A 23,325-nucleotide genomic window follows, 5' to 3' on the forward strand; every position below is an offset into this window, starting at 1 on the left:
CACATTTAAAAAGGCAAAATTTTCTAGTTCAATATCTGTTGCTATGATACAATACCCTTGCAAACAATCTAGGGAAGAAAGGGGTTTACTTCATCTTATAATTCCAGCTGACAGTCTGTCATTGTGAAGAAGTCGTGGCAGGAACCTCAAGCAGCTAATCACACCACATTCATGAAAAGAGCACAGTCCCTTCCTTGCTTGTTCTCAACTTGATTACTCTTACACTGTTCAGGACCTTTTTCCTAGGGAACGGTGCCACCCAAAGTGGGCTCGTGCCTATATCAATTAGTTAAGATGAATTCCCCATAAGCATATTCATAGGGCCACCCAATGTATAAAATCCCTCCTTCAGACTCTCTTCACAGGCCATTCTTGGCCTTGAATTGAAGTTGTATACCAACAGCATACCAAATACGTGTGTATCTCTCTCTGTATGTGTTGTAATTTTATAAGCATGATGGCAAATGTCTCAAGTTCATCCCCAACATGTGGCTATTTTTAAATAAAGTGAGACAAGAGTATTTATTATGAAATTATGCTCTATTCAAAATAAGTAACTTATCCAAGATCACACAGCTAGTGAGCATGAGATTTCATTCACCAAGTTCCACAGAACAGCGCTTCTTTTTAAAAACAATTATAATAGCTGGCTTATTGGCATGAGCTTGTAACCTCAGAATTTTGGAAGACTGCAGTATGAGATCATAAATTCAAGCCCTCCCTAAACTACAAGAGTAAGACACTGGCTAAATAACCAGTTATTAACATTCTGTAAAATTTCAAAGCCTCAGACTATCAATGAGACAGTATTTTAAAACAGCATTTGAAATATCAATTCTACTTGAGATTGTCTTCAACATCTGCAGTATTAAGACAATATTTTCACATTTTAATTTGCAAAGTTACAAGGAAACACTGCAAGAAAGAAATTATGAGAAACTGTTTCTGCCTATTTAAAGGTGTACTGTCACAAAACTATCAATATGTATGGTCCCTTATTTTGACTTAGCTCTCAAAGCAGAACTAGCAAATTGTATTACCGCGGGAATTCATATAGCCTAAGTAATTCTTAAGTCTGCTACCAAGACCAGGCTTAGGAATTAATTTTTCAGTCTGCTATTTAAGGAGGAAATGCCAGAGCGGTATACACACAAGACAAGACTTTCAACTTACTCTTTTCTTCTAGGTGACACTAATGAAGTAAGGATTTTGAAGTTGAATCCACAAGAGAATAAGCAGCCACCATGTTCATGGACTCAGCACAGCTCTCAGTAAGCGGAGGCAGAGCTGGTAAGTGGTAAACATTTCTGTGGGAAAGGGGGTCCCTTCCTAAAGAACTGGGATGGTATAAAATTATAAGATTCTAGCATACACGTTTACTAAGCTGAAGTGTACTTTTAGTGTATAAAAAGAAAGGAAAAGTACATAACTTGGCACGTAACGGCCAGTAAATATGAGATGTTTAAATGTCTAACATATGGCAGTCTGTAGTTTCTAAGAACAGGGGGCTGGGTTGAGAAAAACCTTAAGAAAAAGTTGCCCTCTCCTTCATGAGATGGATTATTAAAAAAAAAAAAAAAAGCAGGTTCAAAGCAGGTAACAAGCTCTTCACAGGGGAGAGAGGTCCCTGTGACGGCTGTCATGCCAGGTTTCCTATAGTCTGGGACCAAGGAGTGAATGGCAATAGTGTAGACACAGAGCACAGCCAGCCCCACACACTCAGTTCCCAGCTGCCTTTCCCTGGCACATGAGAGAGAGGGAAGAATGAGGTGGACCAAGGGCTTTGAGCTCCCACAGCCCAGAGAATCTCAGATACAGGACTAGATGCAATGTCTCCGCTCCTTCCCTACCCTGAGCCCTAGCCAGAAGCATGAACTGAGCTAATGGATTAGGAATTTTCATAGTTGACATTTCAATATCGTGAGAGTTGAGTAAATGTCAACCATTGTCACGTTAATACCTGCCCCTCTTGTCATATATCAGGAGGCATTAGGGGGCAAATCATTCAAGTGAGAGGCTGACGTCCCTTCCTGATGACACTGACAGTCCTGGGAGGAGGGGATCTATGTTCAGAGTCTTACAGAGTGGCAGTCTGAGAAAACACAATGCGAATCTTTTAACTTACTGCATATAGTGTGTTGATGTGAAAATTCATTATTAATGAACTCATCAATATGAGCTATTAAAACACTGAAAGAATATTTTTTTAGAGTGAAAGACAATCTTATTTAGCATAAAATCTTTATTAACTTCAGTGTGCAATTGGAATAATGGAGGTGATGTTTCCCGTCTTGGGGGACAAGCTGCTCTCCTTCTTGGGCTTCCTAATCATTGTTCAGACACCTACTCTGAAATGGAGCTAAGATTAGTTTTTATCACATACTATTATGTGAATTAAAAAGGATTGAATAAAAAGAATTAAGAGCGTTCCTGGTGTACTGTTTGTATAACAGATAGCTATAAATAGCACAAATCTTCATGACAAAACATTTTCCATCTCTCTTCTATCTCCCAGCCCAGGGACTCAGTATGCTGTCAGTTTTCTCTGATGTAGCTTTGATTCCATCTTCTCTGCTCATGCCTGGAGGTTCCCCCTGGGTGCTTTAGTATTTGGATCTTGCCTTGATCACTTTTTTTTCTACCTGGCTTTGTGTCACCTTTCAGTTCAGTCTCCCAGCAACTGCCACTGTGCTTTGCACTGTCTCTAAAGTGTGAAGTCAAATACAAAAGGCAAGCTAAACAGCCCTACAGGTTTGTAGAGTACATCAGACAAGCAGCCACTGGTGGCTCCACTTCAGAAGTGAAGAACACGTGATTGATATGGATGCTTCTAGCAGTGCTTTAGCCTGGAGTGCCCCTTCTGCTCTGATCATAACCCTAGAATGATTAAATGGCTCATGATCACCTGATGGAAGCATCAGTCACTTCTTATGGCCCAAAGCCCATGACTGCAGGGCAAAAATGAATTTCGACTCTGGCAGTAACACATCTTTTACTTCTAAAGTGTCCACGTTGAGCTTCCCATGAAGAAAAACTTGGATGTATAAGTGTGTGATTTTTCTTTCTATACTTTTTGCTTCCCTAATTTATTTGCAAGATTTTTTATTGGAAAATAAATTATGATTTATTTTTTATTAGAAAAAACAAAATAATGCAATCACAGCCCAACAAAATGTGTTAAGTGGGGGCTGGTGAGATGGCTCAGCAGTTTAGACAAACAGTTATAGACAAACCTGATGACCGGCGTTGGATCCCTGGGACCTGCTCACATGGTGGAAGGAGAGAGGTAGTTCTAACAAGTTGTTTTCTGATCTCCACATGCATACACACAAATATTCAAAATTAATACGTAAAAATATTGATGATATATTGAAGATGGAAAAATAGTTATATGTCTTAAATTTTAAGGGAGGACTGTTTATGATTTAAAAATGATAGTGAGCAAAGAGCTGAGGATTCTACATCCAGTTCTGTGTTCCTAAGATCCACAATACAAAAAGACAACTAAGACCATAGGTCTAAGGAGACTAATCATTTTAGAAGTAGTGGCAATGGGAGACTCAGTAGCAACAGCAAAATGGCAGTATGAGGTACTTGTAAGTACCTCAAATACACACACACACACACACACACACACACACACACACACACACATATATATATATATATGTTCTTATGGCTCCATTATGCAGCTTGGAAACTTGAGACTTAGAAAAACGTAAGTAACTTGGAAACAAATACTCACTGGTAGCACAGAACAGTGTAGAGCCCATCCTCTTGACATAATACTGATTATCATTAAACCAAGAGGAAAGGTAAAATCAAGTTTCATTCATTTGGCTTGAATATTAAGAGGTCAGGAATTCTGTGAAGCTAAGTGGGATCTCCAAGACCTTTTAGAAAGATAATCACTGGAACTTCCTGTTCATCTAAAACTTTAATAAAGCATTCTTAGGAACTGTGAACTTGGCTGTCAACTTGACTCCATCTGGAGTTAACCAAAAAAGTCAATCAGCTGGGCACACCTGGGAGGTGTTTATCTTGGTTGGATTATTTTAAGTGGAATCCGCTCTTATCTGGATCATTTGAGGTCGGAAGACTCATTCAAATTCTGGACAAGGAAGGCAGAAGCTTCTGCCTTCGGCCTGCTTGCCCTCATTCTCAAGGGCAAATTCATCTCTCCTGTTCCTTTGGAGAATGCTGACTAAGATGAGGACATTTTAGAAAGTCTTGGGCTCCTCTGGATTTCAGAGTGCTCTGTCATGCATCCCACTCCACTAAAGAGGTACAGTATTTCCAGCATAGTTAACTGTGTGGTGTCTAGCAGCCCCGTCAGTGTCTAGGCTAATAAATAAACCTAAAGTTTATATCCCTGACTGCTAAAGCCAGCTGTGCCCTTGGACTCGGGTGTGCTGTAACTGCACATTTCCCTTCTCAGGGCTAATCATGGCTCTCTGGAATAGCTCTCGCTGCTGCCCTGGCTTCATTGGCCACTTGGCCCTTATTCTTCACCAGATTTTAACTCTGGCAACTCAGGTTTCCTGCTTCAAGTGCTTTAAATGTTAGCAAACTGAAAGGGATGTGGGGAAGGAGAATACACTCAGGGGGTAAAAGAACTAATTCATGTCTGTCAGGGCCAAAGAAAGCTCCAATTCCCCAAACTTCAGAAGGAACTCCTGATATCCAGAAATGAGCTTAACCTGGAGGCTGGATAAAAGCCAGCATTCCTCAGGAACTCGTGAAGCTGATTCCCCTCTACCAAAAGGAGTCATGTCCCTTATCACCAGCAAAAGGGACTAATGGATCTCCAATTAACACATACCTCTGGCCCCTGGCAGCATAACCAAGGTCCATGCTAGCCTCCAGACTGACTCCCCCAGTCCCTGCTCTCATCTCAATGCTCCTGTGTCAGGCTCCTTCCCTCCCCTCCTCACAACCTGGCTGTTGGCACTGTTCTAGACCCCTGCTCCGCTACCCTCACTATGCTTTCTGATTCTCTTCCTTCAGCTATTTTGCCCTCTCTTGCAGATAGCACTTGTCAAATATAGTCGGCTGGCTGTGTGCGGTCTATTTCTTTCTCTCCCTGCTTGAACTCTTCCAGATGCCTCTGGATATTCTCTCTTACACACAATAAAGGCTTCCCATACCATGGAGCAGTCATGCCATTCATGCATACAACATCAAGGGATAAAAAAAAAATCAACCTTGAGAAGAGAGAACTCATGAACCGCCTTCACGTGTTATATACAGTAGTGTGGCTGCTAATGGGATTCCCAGCTTCAGATCCGGCTCCAGGAGAGAGGAAGTACTATGACAATGATGGGGAGTCCCGTCTTGGACAAAGACTAATGGCAAAGCTGGGAAGTCCCTCGGGATATTGTCCGTGTTGTTAGACACCAATGTAACCAGGGAAAGATATGGAAACATGACTCTGGGGAGCGGCTTTTCCCGAGGGAAGAGAGGAAGGAAGCAGGGACATCCTCAGCGGTGATGTTTCCCAGCATGCTGCTCTGAAAGGAGCACCAAGGTAAACCCCCAACTGTCCATCTCAGTTCAGGACTCCGCTCCTGAGCTGTTTCTACACTACGACTCGCTCTTCACATTTCCGCAAGACTGGGAGATGTAAAGAAGTGTAGCGGCTGCACGTCCTGACGTAAAGATCCCCCCAAAAGGAAGCATTTAAAGAGATGGAGCCAAAACAAACACAAAACACAGTAAATAGCCTGGTCCGGGAACTGAGAGCTGTGGCTTCAGCTCAGCTCCTTCCCTTGCTTGGCACAGCTGCTGGAGATTATTTTGGCATGGGCCTGGGAATGGCTAAGCAAGTTATCAAAAGGGAGCCACAAAGCAAACCTTCTAAAGATGGTACTCAGGCATCTCAGGGCAAACTAAGATGTTTGGTGCAGATACTGGAGAAAGGGAAGAGGGGAATAAAGGGGGAGAGAGGAGAGAAAGGGAGGGCTAAGGAGGAAGGAAGAGGAAGGAAGGGTCACTAGCCTGGATTCCTTCGTAAAACAGTAAATATTTAAAGAAGGCCGCTTCCCTTTGTCTCCCTGAAGCTCCAGCCATCTGTTATTCCTCTTTCCCCTTGGCTCCTTTTGAGAAATGAGTGTTTTCAAAGCAAACATATCATGGGCTACATGGCAACAAAAACCATAAGACAAATTACGGATGCTGTAGTAGGTGCCTGCTCTGTTGCACCCTGGGTGCTGTGGGCAGATAATGTGAACAACCTCTGCTGCCTCGGAGGGAGGTTTGGAGATGGGGTCCTCTCAGTTCAGAACAGAAACTCAGCTTCCTTTCCTTTAGAGAGGCACCGAAAGCTTAAGAACAGAACAAAACCAAACCAGTTAGGGCTTGCTTGCCTCCTGCAGCCCCTGCTCTGTTTGCCTTAGCATAGACTCCCTGCAAATAAGAGGAAGGGTGGGCCTTCACTCTGTTCGCCTTTTATCTGCTGATTCTCATAAGGCAGACATTCCATTGTGCTGAGAAAGAGGCTGCTGGAAACCGAGGCCAGCCTCCAGGGGCCCGGTGCCCCTCAGCCGCCTTCCCTCCTCCCTCTCCTCTCCTTCCTCTCCCCTATGGCTTCTCTCGCTCCTCTGTTTCTTACACTGAGCCCTGTCTTTTTCTCTCAGGTCCATAAGAACTTGCAGACCCGCAGCCTCTAAGGCTCAGAAGAGAAATTCTAATGAAGCAATTAAACTGGCAGCTGGAGGTCACTTTAATACTTAGCCTTCTGGAAGGACAGCGTGATGAAGCCACTTTCCCTTCTGAACACATAGAGCCACCCCCCAGCCAGCAGGTCCCACTGCTGCCTAACCTGAACCGCTCCTGGTGTATCCATTCCCCAAAACCAGAGCAGAGTTAAAGCTAGGCTGGAAACTGGGTAACAGAAAACACAGAGAAGTTATCAAATTTGTTGAAACCCATCTCCTGGTGTAGCTTGCAGGTCAGCTCTGTGTGGTACCCTCAACATTTTAATAGAAGCTTTTATAAATAAATTGGTTTCCCTCCATTTTCATTATAGTGGGATGAAATTCTAGAAAATCTGCCTGAGCCATGTTTTCTAAGCTCGCAGGCCCCTCAGAATAATGAGGTTCTACATCAATAATAGTGCCAGGAGCGAAGGACTGCCGCACAATCCCACAGGTGCCCTCTGCAAATCTTAAAAGGCACCGATCCCAGCGGGAGGACAGATAGCAAGGACTCACTTGCTCATTATTCACCATGGGTCTAGCAGGGATTCAGGCCTCACGTTGCTGCCTTTGGGTGCAGCCGGCTGTGGGTTATGTGAAAGGAGATTGGCTGTGTTTATCACGTTGTTACATGATAGTGAGTGGTACATCCAGTGATAAACACCTGACACAAACCGCTAAAGGAAGGAAACGTTTAACTAGGCTGATGGCTGTATTTTTAATTTTAAATGTGTTTCCTCTGCATGCTGAAGTTTGGCTTTCATTCCCAGGGCTCCAGCTTGGGGCTATCTGTAGGCTCACCCCACCTTCTAGATGAGCCGCCATCTGTGTCACAGAAGAGAAAGCCCGGATGTACTTGCATTCCCCAGACTGACCTGAGAGGCCTTGTGAGTCAGACTGGGACATAATGCTGTCCTTATCCATTGCACCCACCCTTTCCCTCTTTCTGCTCACAAATGCAAGTTCAAGCTGGATGCTCTTCCCTAGCTTTCCAGGTTCCCAGAGCCCTTAGTAAGCCAAGATCCTCAGGTCATTCAGAGAGAGAGGCCATACTCAACACCCAGGACCTAGCGGGTGATCCATGCAATCAGCACCTAACAATGAATGAATGAATGAATGAATGAATGAATAAATGAGCTAACCTATCAACCAGCCAATCAATCTAAACCTCCTCACTTATAGCCAAGGATGGTTTCCATTCCATATTTAAATTTCTATCATTTTTTTCAGTGATAATTCTAGTCCAGATTCACCAGAAATAGAAGTCACTTTTTTATATTTTATCAAAATGCTTATTCTTATTTTAGGGATTATGATAAGGGCTTTTTTTTGAGTACCTGGCCTGCGAGTAATGTGTAGTACCCCTTGACCCAGACCCTCTTTGTCTCTTTCTTAAGCAGATTTTCAAGGAGATGACACTAAAACAATTTGTATTCTGTTCTGACTTCAGCATTCTGTATTTTTATTAACTATGATTGTTGATATTTCCATTCTCACCATCGTAATTACTACAGGTTTTTTTTGGTACAAAAACAGGATGACATATGCCATTTAAGCACAGTTTATCGTGGTATTAATGGTACATTTGAGGGCTACTAAAATGCCCTGAATATAATCATTATTGAAAGTATCATTGGCTGCTGTTATTTTTTTCCCCTTGCTAATGCTCTAAGTAACAAAAACAAGAAATTGCCTTTGGTGTCTCCACCATGAATGACTGGCTTTGTATGAGCTTCAGCTATGGAGAGTCTTGTGTAAGATATTGGACTTCGGGGTGCACTTCCTATCCAGTGTCCATCTGGCCATAAAGATGAATGGCTGGGGTTTCAATGCTGGCCTTCATGAAACCCTGGATAATGAACTGTATCTCGGAGCCAAGCATCCAGCCTAACCAGAGCATTTCCCTACCTGGTTCCAGACCTCTGCAGACTTCCTGATCCCACAATCCAGTGTACTTGGCCGCTGTGTGAAGCAGATCTCTTTTCCTGTTTACCTGTATGCCTTTTTCATGCTTAATTACATTGCTCTGAAGGTGATTTCTAAATCATAAGAAAAGATGGCTTAACTTGTTCAAAGCTGTGCCCTTAACAGCATAAATGTATAAGTTAGAAAAAATAGGTCATGTGTTCTAATTTCTCATTTTAAAAATGTACAATTATAGGACCCATCTGGGTCATTGCTAATAAATTTTGTGTTGTGACAGGACACCTGACAGGGACAGATGGAGGGAGGGAGGGAGGGAGGGAGGGAGGGGGAGAGAGGAACTACCCTGGCCAATGATGTCACAGTGACTTCAGTTCATCATGACAGAAAGGCATGGAGGTGGAGGGCTCCAGCTCTGGTGGTCAGAGCATGTGAGCTGGAAAACTCATGGAGCATAAACTAGAAAACAGCGAAGTGTACCATTCACACGGATGAAGTGTACCATTCACACGGATGAAGTGTACCATTCACACGGATGAAGTGTACCATTCACACGGATGAAGTGTACCATTCATATGGATGCTCCTACTTCCACCAGCCCATCCCAATGCCCAAGGGCTCCAATAGCCCTCCAAACTGTACTGCAATCTAGAAACCCAGAGCTAAAATTATCAGCCTTTGGGCGATACCTCAGATTCAAACCATAATGCTATGTATCAAGTCTGTATCGATAACACTACTACAACTATTTCTGTGGCGTTTACATTGGCTGCTCTTTTCTCACTCATATCTCATCCTTATGGGATATATGTGGTCTCTCTGTGCCCACTCTCTCTGCTTCTTCTCCTGTGACCCTGGTAATCTCCTTAGCTCCTGTCCTCTGAGCTGTCCTTTGCCCCTTGAATGATGACATGACCCCTAAGAATTTACCTGTTTCTCTTAGATGTGACCACACTTACTCCCATGACTTCAAAAACCACCCAAGCAGAAATACATATACAATTACATGCATATCTCCAACCAAGACCCCCCACCTTGAGCAATGAACTCAAACTCTAAACTCTATATATAGGGCAGCCATTACACACAAAAGTTTCCTGTTGAACCCATAAAGCTTAACTCTTTACTCAGTCAATGGCATTGCTAGTCACCTGTTCTTTAAACAAATAGTTTTCACCCCAATATCTTTTACCGACCCATCTTCCATCATGTAATCAGCCCATGGGTCTTTCATTCTGTCACCATAACAGGTCTCTAGTACGAATGGTCCCTTCTTTCCATTCCTAAGACAATTGCCCAGAGTAAGACTCCACCACACAAGCATTTCCCATTGATACTCAATGGTCTTTATTGACTCCTTTTCTTTGCTAACTCATTCCTTACAATGCTCATTGTAAAATATAGCCTTGGGTAAGTTATTCCTGTTATGTGGAAAAATGTATCTGGACTGAATCTAACCAAAGATTATTTCATTTTTTTTTTCTTTTTAATTAAGGCATGGAAGAACATTCAACCTGGATGGCTTCTGTTGGCTTTGGTCTCCATGCTTCTTAACAACTGTCTGCACCCTAGGCACAAATCTTGCCTTTTTTGTTCCAAAGTCCTTATGCTATTTTCCCATCTACCCTTCTCTGGCAGCCTCCATCACCTCTTGACTCACTGTGTGCTCTCTGTCACTTACATGTCGCCTCCAGTGTCTAAGCTTTTCCAGCTTCCAGGACCAAATGAGTCACTCCCTGCTGCTTTCCTGTGATTACTATGGCAGTGTGCTGAGCCCTGGGCACACTAAGACAGAATTCCATTAGACATATTCATAAATGTCTAAGGAGTTTGAGGCCTAGTATCAAAGAACGAGGAGCCTTCCAGCTAGCTCCTAAACCTGTTGACCCTCCTAATATTCCACGCTTCATCTTCTCTGCTCATTGGACATCCCTGTCTGAAATCACAGGACCCATCCATAACAGAAGCATGGTGTAGGTGACAGTGGAAAGCTTCTCTTTGACAGCAGGCACATTGTCCACATTTTCTCAAATAACCCAGTGTCACAGGTATCATAGGCCCCCATATTAACCTATTCCAGCCAATGAGACTAAAACTGAATGCTGAACTCTTCTCAAGAAGCACAGCTAGTGATGACCACACCTGGGCTAGATAGACCCAGGTTATCCTACCAGAAAGCCAGGTCCCTGGGCCACTGCACTCCAGCGACTCTCAGTGCTGGTGTAGTTCTCTCTTTACATCGTAGTTTGCAAGTCCTTCGGGGTATCTAATCTAAGCATCCTTCTGCACACTGCCTAGGCTACTCCAGCTGTTTCATGATAACAATGTGATCAGATGACCACATGTTGTATGGTGTATGTTTTGATGTATCTGCCACCCTGAATCCCTCCCAGAACCTGTCTGCTAATTTACTTGGGCACCTCCATCCTAGGATGGGATCTTATTTGAGGTTTCACTTCCTCTTGCCCATTCTCTGCTGCTATGGTTGGTTAAGCCAAGCCCTGCTGTACATGGAGATATGTTAGTAGTTAACACAAACTTTCGTCTGTGTGTTTGTCCCCAAGGTTCATGGAAAAAGCATTTCATGAGCACAGGAAGGAAAAACACACCCCAATTGGGTGTGTCTCTAATCTGGGTTTTGAGCTGATCACACTCTGTACGTTGAGCTCTAGGGATCATGGAATATGCCAAGGGGGAGCTCTATCTCCAGTTGTCTGCACTGTGGGTGCCGTGGAAAGAGGAAGTCGAAACATGGCTGTTGTCCCTGCGTGTAGATGCACAGTAAGCTTCCAGCCGATTCAAGCTTCTATCAAAGACACTTCTTTGAATCAGTATTTATTTATGCTTTGCTTGTAAAGAAATTTTGCAAGCCTATAGGGTTTCCTTCTGTAGGCAGAACATATAATTCCATCTGCTTTTTGTTTGCTTGCTTGCTTCTGATTACTGCTGTACAAAGTGAGCATTTAGTCTACAAGATTCTGAAAGACAGTCTTTCCACACACCACCCCCTTGCTTTACGTTTGTCTTAAGTAAATATGCCTTTCTATTTATTTATTTATTTATCTATTTATTTGGTTTTTCGAGACAGGGTTTCTCTGTGGTTTTGGAGCCTGTCCTGGAACTAGCTCTTGTAGACCAGGCTGGCCTTGAACTCACAGAGATCCGCCTGCCTCTGCCTCCCAAGTGCTGGGATTAAAGGCGTGCGCCACTACCGCCCGGCCACCTTTCTATTTATTCTACTTGTGAATTTAGGTAATTTTTATTAAGTTAATTCTTTATTGATTTCAGAAGCCCGAGACATTAGCCCTCTAAACACTGCTGCTATTTTCTCTTCCCCCTAGGAGTCTTGTCTCCACACCTCGAACGTGTCTAAGTCTCTCTTCTGTATTTTAGTCTTTCCTTCGCCCATGCCTTCTTCATGTTCATTATTCTGACTTATCATCCAGATCATTGTTTCTTGATTCATCTTACTCTAATTTACCCAAGCATCCTTATTCAGGAGTGTCAGTTTAGATGAAACTGTGTTTTTTTTTTTTTGTGTGTGTGTGTATGTATGTTTTGTCTGTTTGTTTTTTATAAAAAAAAATTCAGTTGCCTCTTTTTAATGGTCGTAATGTGACTTTCATAGTTTGCAGTTCTTTACTGAAATATTTTAGTTTGATTTTTATCTTCAGGAGCTTAATAATCACGAGTCTAGTGATCTCAGTATTGGGCATGGAAGCAGGTTTGTTTCTGTTGCCTGCCGTTCTGCTGTGTCTCATCTATGTAACAGCATCTTGTCAAGTACATGCCTTCAACAGGCTGCTGGCTACTGCACATGCAAGCATACAGGAGATCTATGATGGTTCTCTCTCCCCTTAAAGGAAACTTTAGATTGCTTCTCCCAGTGTCCATACGTGAACATATAATCAATACAAGATTTGCTTTCTCTTATCTTGAAGTTTGTGGGAACCACTCAGATGCCTTGAAGACGGGAAGCAGTCACTGAAGAGCCTGTTGTATCTTTATTTTACTTGGGATATAATTTTTCTTCCAGGGCCTGTACCTATCTGGGTTCTGAACTCACTGTCATCTTTGCTCCCAAAGCCCCAGAAGTACTGCTGACCTTTTCTGAATGGTCAAAACCGTTATGGGCAAATACTGTTCCAAATACTGTATTCATATTTCACATATTAAATGAGACATTGCTACATTGAAAAAGTTGTTTTAAATGTCTTCATTTTAAATACTCTTTTTCAAGAGAGTTGGTCTGATTTGGCATTAAGGAGAATGGATTTTCTATATATACTACCTTTCCCACTTGGACCCTGAAAGCTTATTCAGGGGGTATGCGTACAGTCATGAGTCAAATAAACTTGTTCTAATGATCCAACCTTGTAAAATAATACTTAAAATGCACATCATAAGGCTTGATGATTTTGAAACATGGAAAAACTTTTGAATTTTCTTGAGTCAAATTCAAAAGAAGCTAGCCAGTTGGAGTGTGTGTAAGGAATTTACAGGAAGCTAAAATAGGAAGATCCATTAACCAAGGAAGCCTGGTTTATATTAGAATGAAATGCCTATAAACAAGTAGAACATGGAAATTTTTTTTCTGGAAAAATCAGTAACCAAAACTGTTTTAATTGAAAAGATAAAGAAAACTTCAATCATTCTTATAGTAAGTACAAAGTATTCATTTCAAGTCAGGAAGCTTTAGGTGCTGGTAACTGTAACAACTCCTTATCATCAAACCCACCAACAGTTGCATCTCTTTCTGTTCCTTAATCTCCCAGCCTGTTTGGTCCTATCAGAGTATTGATTTGTTTAAGTAGCAAAATGAAAATTTCTGATGACCACGAAAGTTAAACTTTCTAGGAACCTTGGAAGGTTAATGATAACCCATCTAAAGCAGTGATGACAAATATTCCCACTGGGTTTCCCTGGTCTAGTTTGTGGTGAGCCATGTCCATAAAAGGGCTTTGTAGAAATCCCCCTTCACACACACACACACACACACACACACACACACACACACACAGACAGTCCCTTCTTCCTTTCCCCGGATAATGGACTGAGACAGGTTATTGAAGTTATTTCTTGATATGAAGCCAAAACCCAGAAATGCTAGAGCAGGGATGGAGATGCTGACCAAACCTCTATATCATCCGCCCCCACCACATTAAAACAAACAAACAAACAAACAGAAATATAATGTGCGTATGTTTAAAGATGCTCAGAATTGGCTCACCTATGGCCCTATCCTGAAAACGCCCATAACTAATAAGTACACTCTCAAAATCTGCTCACATTGCAAAAGGTAACAATGTTTGCAGTTTGTGCCTCTTACCATAATACACGAATCTGTGGCTTCAAGGTCGAAGTCAGTGATGTTCAGGAGAACACGGTGATGTTTTCCAACTTGGATGATCCAAGAGCACTGAGTGTTAGCTCTGTAGCTATTGGGGTAATTTGGAGAGTGAATCTCTCCACTGGGAGCCTGGAAAATCCCACCACAACCTGCAAGTAGGAAACCCAATTCAGCCATGAGAGGACTTCCTTGTTATAAAAACTGTAAGTCATCTGGTTCTCAGCACAGATGATCAGTATCCTGGTTAGACTACTGCATCGGTTCCATGCTAAAACTTTAAAGAACCAAATATCCATATTAATTCATTCATTTCAAATTAGATAAGGGAACACGGATAATATGAGTAAAATTTTTTAAATACTATAAATACTGATACCTAAAGTCAATTAAAATTATAATGTGGACTGAGGGTATAATTCAGTGGGTAGACTGTTTGCCTATAACATGCACAAGAACCTGGGTTCAAATTCCAGCACTGCATAAACTGTGCATAGCAATGAATCCTGCAATCCCAGTATTCCAGAAGTGGAGACAGGACGCTCAGATGTTCAAATTTATCTGTTACTATATCGAAAGTTTGATGTCAGCATGGTCTAAATATGGTCATGTCTCAAAAAATAACAGCAAAAATAAATAAGATGAATTCATGCTTTCACTGACCAAAAAGTGTCCCTGTGTTGTTCCCTAAAACAGTACATACTCTAAGAATCATCCCTGCCTTTGAAGTGTTAGATGGTCCAGTAAAATAGAACATTGCAAATTACTTAATGTCTGTCTTTGAAATTGTTTATATTCCAGATAGAGTGCATGGCTTAAGTTGTGTTTAATTCTTATAATGTTATCAAATATCTGTTAATGGAAAGTCTATCAGCATAAGCCATTGTTCCTTGAATTTATGATAATACAAACAAATGACAGAAAATTTCACTACTGTTTTTTGGCAGTGGCACTAATCTTAATGTTCTACCTATAAATTGATAGGTGATTTACTTTAAGAGAAAATTCATATAGCTCCATACTTCCTTGGTGGAAAGGAAGTGGCCTAATGTGGGCTCTTGTCATATGTCTGCACTATCATACAGCAGCGGTACCTTGGGCAAGCCACTGGGCTCTCTATCATCCTGGACTCTATCATACAGCAGCGGTACCTTGGGCAAGCCACTAGACTCTCTGAACTTCCTTCCCTGTCCCTGCTTGTAAGATGAGGATACACAATATACTTCCCTCACAGTGTAAGTTGTAAAGATGAAAAGAAATAGACCTCATTATCTAGAAAACTGCCTGGGATATAGCAACCATGCTATGAACATCACTAACCTCAGCAATCATGTGAATGTCTGGTAAAAAAAAAAAATTATACAATGTGTAACTTAAAAAATCTGAACAAGCAACTTCTTTTGACAACCTAAGATCTTGGGCAGAAAATCCCTGTTGCAACACTCACTTTCGGATTGACAAATCTAACGCTTACTTCTTTTGATTTTTGCTAAGAATTCAGTCTACTCTATGGCACAACGTAACTGGACACTTACTGATGTTGAGATTTGGCCTGGGGAATAGGAACTAGTCATGTGTGCAGCAAGCAAGTCTCTTCAACCACCATGATTCTATTTCTACGTAGACTGGCCTATGTATGTCCTTAGAGGCAAAGGCAATGGTGACTTCTAAGAAAGACTACATGCCAAAGCAACACTGGCTACTCAAGGAGTTACAAAGTTATCAGTAAAGTAACAGTAAAGTGAGTTAAAGTAACTCATGCCTTCTTCCAATAACTGTGTGAAATTCAGCTAGGCTTCGGCTCCAAGACCTGCAGGATATCTCCATATATGTTCACTTACCTCCAGGGACTGCCTGCCATGAGGCATTGAAACCTCTCCGATTTAAACTGTTGTCAGTCTTAAATCGGATTGCTAGTTCATTTCCAGTGCTGGAGATCCGCATGGGATTCGCTGATGGTGTTCGCGAACACAGCTGAGCTATTCTTGGAGCGTGAAAGTCCGGGCCTGCATAGATCTATCAAGGGGTAGAAAAGGACTTTACTTAAAAAGACACACTTAGGCATTTCACTCCTTCTTGAGTTTTTTTTTTTTCAACCAGTTCTTAGAATCTATTATGATTAGAGATTGTACTCAGTCTCCCTGGGTGAGATGAACTATAAATTTGAACTGAATATTTATGGGCACTCCCTCTGCCTTATGAACAAAAAATTTTAATAATCCACAAGATATCTATTTGCTTCATCAGATGGAATAGTGAATTCAGAACACAGAGATTATTCCAAAATCCCCCTATCTTTTGTTTCCTTCCTTTTTTTTATATATCTGAGGGTTGCTGCTTTCTCTGGCAGAGACATTGCATGCAATACAGTATAAAGACAGACTTTCTAAATCTTGTCCATCTCAGGAGGAAGATGTTCTTACTTATGAACACTGAGTTCACGGAAGGCTTTTGATTTTCTAGTTACATTTTTAGGAAATTTCATCTACCCTGAAAATGGAATGTTTGATAAGATTTGGAATCAAACATAAGAGGATTGCTTCTTCAGAGGGAGTTGGAATGGAAACAGCAGAAGTATATTCTGGGCATTGCAGGAGTGGTAGGCATCTTCCCATGCCTGCTCTGAAGACCGTGGCCAGGATTTCCCACTGCCCATGGAGAAACCCTTTAGGTATGTCCCACATGACTGCAGCCCTCTCAGGCCCCTCCAAGTTTGCCTGACTATATGTCTGACTGGAATTCCTCAATTCAGTGGCACACTCTGCCAGAAAGGGTTTTTTTTTTTAAACAATACAAATGTTTTATTTAATAGTCGCAGGTCATCATGGGCCAAGTGGTGTATACTCAGGACCCAGCAGGAAGGTCAGTCAGCGCGACCTCTGAGCCTCTCTTTCTGACTCCAATAGGGTGAGCACGTCTCCCTCTCGAATGGGACCTTTGACATTTCGGATGATGGAACGGCTGGTGTCATCCATAAATTCCACACGGGCCTGCGTGCACTGTCCCTGCGAACCGGTCCTGCCCAGCACTTTGGTTACCCTAGCGAGCTTGATGGGCTGCACGCGACTCGTGTCCATGATGGCGGCGATCAGGCGGAGAGCCAGAAAGGGTTTTATTTCCCCGGCCCTACCTCCAGGAGAATTCACCTCCTGGACACAGCTTATTTAAACTGTGCATGAACTGGGGGTGAGGGAACGAAATGACTTAGAGAAGACCCTACTCCCATCTTCAAGGTCTTCTCGGAGTTGCTTTGCAGAAGACAGACTACTTCGGGGGACAGTTTTCAACTATATTGATGTCTAAGCCTGCACAGCATCCAGGGCCAAAATCCGGAAGGCATCTCTGGGTGAGACCTCACTGGGCAGCAACCCCTCTCACCACTCCAGGCCTGGACTCTTTCCTTCTGCTCCTCCACAATGCCCTCCCTTCCCTGCTCACCCGCAAGCTGACTGATAGGGAATTCACTCAAGAGTTCCCTGGGGAGAGAGTGAGAACAAGAAACCTACTTTGGAGGAGGAGTATATGACTTGAATCTATAATGATTTCTTTGTCTGATTATCTCCCTCCCACATCCCCCGACCCCCAGTCAGGCAGGAACCGCTAAAGAAAAAGAAACCGCTGTTTCCCAGAGGGCTGAGCATCAGCACAGTAATCGCAAAGGAACGAAGCAAAGCGGGTGACTGCTCTGGGCTTATTTTCATGAGGAGGAACTGATGTTTGCTGTTTGCCAGGCCCTGCGAGTGCCACGCAAAGCCTGGCTTCAGGAAGGGCCTCTGAGGTTGTCTCTCACACATACATTTCTGCTCCCCGGAGCACAGCAACGAGCACACATCCTCAGAGAACACCGCGCTGGCGCTACGTGCTGACAAGCCGGCAAAATAATCTTTGTTTTCCCTGGTCCTGCATCCCCTTGAGACCACAAACATAATGGGTACGAGTTGGCTCTGCCTAGAAGCTTCCAACAGAATAAACACCGCCGCTTCAGACATTCTTTGCTTCCCCTGGCTCTGGGCTCAGCTCACAGATGACCACTGCCGAGAGGCCCTGACTGTGCAAACTGCCCGCACCAAGCAATTGTCTTGTTTTATTGTACCAGGGTGGGGATTTCCTCTCCTGGATGCCAACCCAGGCTCTCCACAGAGCTTTCTTGGAGACTGAAACAAAATCAGCCTGGGATTTCCTTAACCAAATCAACAGAATGGAGATTTTTGGTTCCCATAAATAAAACGTGGTCAAAGTGGGAAAGGATGGAAAGAATTCCAGGGTGTGGCTCATTCCACTCCCGCTTGTGACTAACGCTGTGGGGGAAGAAATGGCATGCTGGTCAGAGATTAACGTGTGTTTTTTAGCAAATGCCCGGGATGGAGAGTATTTCAGAGCCCGCAATTTTAGTCTGTTTTGAACATTGCTTTCTGCTCTGTTAGCTCCATTTATTTTGAAGATCAAGTCAGCATTCCAGGGCTATGAGTAGCCCTACGGCTGTTGCTTTGTAAAACTGACCACTTTCTGAACAGCGATCCTGTAAGGGAAGAGACGGCTCCCCATAATGGACCCCAGAAAGTCCAGTGTCTAGTGACAGTAAGTCCTACTTGGCTGTGCACAGCAGGATAGGAAACATGTTTGAGCTGGCATAGGACACCTACCCCCAGCAGTGCTGCTTGCTGACTGGAGTCACTCATTTTTGTCTCTACGCTCTTGAGACTGCTCACGAGAGAACACCCTCCACCCCTGTCTCGGTACATGTAATGGGTGTAAAAAGACCCAAAGCACAATGAATCCATTTACATTTTGCCAAGTGAGCACCAATCACACGTACTCTGGAATACAAAAATGAAGGGCTTGGAACCTGGAACAGTGTACGGCGCTACAGAGAATCAGCTGCCAGCCCTCTGTAAGTGTTAAGGGTTTTATGTAATCAAGTATTATTTTTGTTGGTAGAGAAACAACTTCAGCATCCCACGGGTCTTTCTTCCAGCTACAAGGGCAAATTCCCAGAGGTGCCTCGTTCTCTCCTAAACACCATCGCTCCAGTAAGACAGAGGCGTGACATAGTAGCAGTACTGCCGCAGAGAAGGGTATGGATTTGACCCAAGGCTTCCCAGTTTGGGCTTTGACTCCTTTTCTCTTATCACTGTCTGTACCCACCACTGGGGCTTGAGAACCCCAACTTAATCAAATAACTTTAAAGGGTCCAAGTTTTCCTATAAAGGCCTTTCTACTATTTTCAATGTTCACCCTATTTCATTTTAACTGGGCTTGCATAGTGGCAACTAGATTCATTTCAGAGGCCGTCCGTTTGCAGAGGAGAGAACTCCCTAGAGGAAACCACATCAAGATTGGCATATGGCAAACATCAGTTGGCAGAAAGAGCCTTGAAACTCTTCCTCTCTTGGCCGTACAGAAGAGCACACCCAAGTAAAGCCCAAGATACATGAGTGTGGGAGAGGCTTGAGCTGTGTACATGACCTATGACGGTGACGAGTGCTGGGCCGGGTATTGTCAAGGGCGTGCTTTTCTCTCGACTCACTGGCTCACGCTCATTGCTGTTTCTTAATAACTCTCTCTATTTCTTTTCACAACCTTGTATCCCTAGTCTACTTCTTTGCCCTGGGACACATGAAACTGGAAACTTTGACCGGTGCCATCCATGCCTTTAACAGCCACCATCCAGGTGGTCACAAAAAAAGGCCATGAACTTGAGACTCGACTTTGACAGCTGTAATATGTGAACAGAATCTTCCTCTTTGTTTTTCCCCACGGGACTATTCACATCCCATTGTGAATGCGGTCGTGTCCAATCACTGTGACCCAAATGTATCTCCTTATCACGAGTCAGAGTCGTGGATGCTTTTGCTCATTCATAAACATTGGGTGCTTACTCTTTGCTGGGCGTTTGGCGCTCTGAATGCTGGTGAAAGGATAGAAACAAACCAAATATCCAGCCTTGTGGGGCTACATGTTATTAGCTGCAGAATGGTGTGAAACAGTCCCCACGGCTGAGGTGATGGGAAGTTTGTGTGTGCCTGGAAGCTATTCAATTGGTTGATACTTCCAAGTTGATTAGTATAAACTTCAAGACCCCAAACTCTCAAAGGTTGTCTTAATTTTCTGAGATAAACTCTTGAAGTAGCATCAGAAAGTCCTTTTCTACAAAGGCCTTTTTTTGAAGATAAAGGTCACCCTAAGTGACTTTTAAAAAATCCCCTGTAGCTGCTGCAGCTGTACCTCCAGCAGAACAGCAGCCAGAACTGCAGGCAGCAGCTGCAGCTGTGAAGGCAGTGGTGGCACACGTGGTCAGTACACTGGGCCCATCTTCCCACTGACTTCCGAATGCAGGGTGTTTCCTCTAAGAGGGATTCCTCGCTCCCCTCAGACCAGAGGTAGAAGTGTGGGCTGCTAGAGGGCCCAAGCACAGTCTTTATCGACCGGCAGCAGAGACAGGGACAAGTGGATCAGCTTCCTGTGCTCCCCTAAAAGGGGCCAAACCCAAGCAGTCCTCTATGACACTTCTCATTGGCTGTCCTTCCCCAGTTTTAGGCTTACACTGTTCCCTAAATGCTGCTGTCTGTCCTTACCTCCTAGTGAAGCGGCCCCAGCCAAGGCCGCCATAAGGATAGAAACTCAACTGGCATATTAATCCCATATGTCTGCTAACATTATCCACAGAGAGGCGATACTTCTTAGAATGTCTAAGAATAGAACAGGGCTAGCCCCTGGATAGAATGTGTGCAGGCTCCAGCTTATCCCTAGAGTGGTAATACGGGGAGAAACAACCTCACTTCCTACCTCCAGGGTGTCGAAGTTGCAGCTTGCATGATGTTCCACATCAAAATCATGGATGGTGAGCTGGATACTACTCCCTGGGGCTCCACGGATGTTCCAGATACACTCCTTGTTATGGGGATAGTTGAGAGGGTACCCAGGGCTGCTGAAGGAGCCTGCGACTCCAGACATCTCCCCACCACAGCCTGTCGGACACAAAAAAAACTCAGTTAATGCTAACTGGCAACAGTGGCCAGGACATATTTAAGCCTTCTTCTAACTAAAGGTGACAGAAGACGTGCAATGCCTTGTATAGGAGAAAAGTTACAATAAAGTTTAATTTTCCCACCACAAAGCAGTAAAAAGAGCATGGGTGTAGTTAAGCGGTAGAGCGCATGCTAGGGATGTACACTGCCCTGGCTCCCCAGCGGAAAGGGTGAGAGACAGAAAATCATAGTTATGAAAGTTACTCTTTTAAGATAGATGTATATTACTTTATTTCCATAATAATGCTGAGTTCTTATTCCCTCCACATCTAGATTTCCTTCATCAGCTTTAGGTGAAAAGACCTAGGAGGAAGACAGCGGATTTTAGGAGCGGGGGGGGGGGGGGGTCCTGAGTCTACTGCAGAATTTCAAATCTACAAAGGACCTGCTTCTAGCCAGACCTGGTGGTGCCTGTCTGCAGTCCCAGCAGGGGAAGCGGTGACAGGATCAGGAGGACAGGGTTAACCTCAGCTCCATAGCAAGTTTGAGCCCAGCCTGTAACATCTGAGATTGACTCAGGAAGAAGAGGGGGAGGAAGACGGGAGGGAGGGAGATAGCCCTGATTCTGGCTCAAAGTTCCCAAAGTGCTAGCTAGCACCTTCTTTGCACACTTTGCTGCTACTTCCACTGGGACTTTTGTTCCAGACTTTAGATTTGTAGCTCAAGGCAATACCTTTCCTATGTCTTACAATGTTTCTCCTTTTATTTCTGGGGTTGAGGGATCTCATTTTTTTTAAAAAAAAAAAAGTTATTTAAAACTAAACATATTAATATTATTTTTGGATTGTGGAGAATGGTCTAAAAATCAGTGTCATCATAGATTAGGAAATATTTTCCTGCTGTAAAATTACACTAAAAATATTTCTGAAGCTAAAACCAGCATAGTTTGTACAATTCTTCAGTACCATCTGCTCAACTCTAGGGGGCGCTGTTCACAGTCTATTTGCTCGAGAAATTGTCACTTCCTGAGCTTGGACACCATTGGGGCCTGTGTTATGGTCAAACATAGAGCTTTTGCCCAAATTACAAGAGAGCGAGGCCATTCTGTTTACACGCTAGGGCTCTTAATAACCTTTTTATCAAATAAATAATCCAACGAGGAAGCCCTTCGAGAGAAGGAGTTGGGAGCTCAGCTAGTGCATCTCTGTATCTTTACTGAGGTTCTATTCATCATCAAATCGAATCCATTATTTTAAAATCACAGTTGATTCATCTGAGCCTCTGCATCACGTTTTCCCACTGTTTCCACTTGTTTTAGGTTTCTGTGTAAATTCCATGTACATAACAGGATACTAACGCCCTGCCCCGTCCTGCGCACTGGGATGATGATATCAGACTCTAGACTCCAGTGAGGCTTTGAAAGCTGCAGCTACAGCCCTGTTGATCCGCAATTCAAGACCTATGATAAGCAAGATTTACTTAATAATACGAGTAAAATATTGTTTTTAAGTGTATCATTCTATGCTCCCATCAATAGTGAGTAAGGGTGTGTGTGCCTTTGGATAACAAATTCTAATACTGTCAGTTTTATCCTATCAGGAAAAAATGTGGTTATGGAAGATAAACGAGAGGGACTGTGGATGCTGGAAAATTCTGTCAAATTCTGTGTTTTCTTCATGTTCTCATTACTTCTAATAAATCTGACTTCAAAGTTCATGTCAAATACAAATTAAGATGTAAAATTTAGTAGTATTTATGATTGAAACCATAAATGTCTAGAAAATAAAGTCAATTCTGATAATTATGTTAGAATTGTGACTATATCTTTGTTGCTCTAAATTGAGACAAAAAAAGGCAAAATCATTTTCCAGTTTCCTTCCTTCACTTGTTGCTCACTTATTAAGGCATTTATCACTGGGGATTTGCCTGAGGGTAAGCATTGCTGAAAAAACCAGGTGCATTTAATGTCCTGATCACTGGGTATTTGCCTGAGGGTAAGCATTGCTGCAGAAACCAGGCCCTTTTAATGTTGTTATCCCTGAGTATATGCCTGAGGGCAAGCATTGCTGCAGAAACCAGGCACACTTAATGTCTTTTAAAAAACAAATTTTTGCACATACATTTTTAGGAGTATACACCATTAAACCATTATTGCTTTTTCTTCCATTCGCAAAGATTAATTTCAACATTTTTATTTTAAAAAAAAACAAGCGAGTTGGTTTTTTTTTTTTTTTTTTTTTATACATTATGGATTAGCTTTTCAAAGCAGCACCAGGGTCTAGGATGTGATCTCATCCTCACAGTGCACAGGGACGGGTCGAGGTCGGGGTATCAATACTCTGTTATGTACAAAGGAATTTATCAGAAAACCTGAACCAATTGGAAAAATCAT

The 23,325-nt window shown here is 42.9% G+C and overlaps 1 protein-coding gene and 1 pseudogene across 1 annotated transcript in view; both read right to left on the bottom strand.

The window, feature by feature from the left end:
• Positions 1–23,325, bottom strand: part of Cubn (cubilin) — a 204,836-nt gene that overhangs the window by 90,444 nt on the left and 91,067 nt on the right. The window contains exons 29-31 of the mRNA XM_005354631.1: positions 20,752–20,933; positions 15,807–15,981; positions 13,948–14,117 (exon numbers count right to left, since the gene is read on the bottom strand). Of these exons, the coding sequence (XP_005354688.1) occupies positions 13,948–14,117; positions 15,807–15,981; positions 20,752–20,933 (527 nt within the window). The remainder of the gene's footprint in view (positions 1–13,947; positions 14,118–15,806; positions 15,982–20,751; positions 20,934–23,325) is intronic.
• On the bottom strand, positions 16,748–17,063 carry LOC102001741 (annotated as a pseudogene).

Source organism: Microtus ochrogaster, chromosome 16 (genome assembly GCF_000317375.1).
Source record: "Microtus ochrogaster isolate Prairie Vole_2 chromosome 16, MicOch1.0, whole genome shotgun sequence".
Lineage (NCBI taxonomy): Eukaryota > Metazoa > Chordata > Mammalia > Rodentia > Cricetidae > Microtus > Microtus ochrogaster.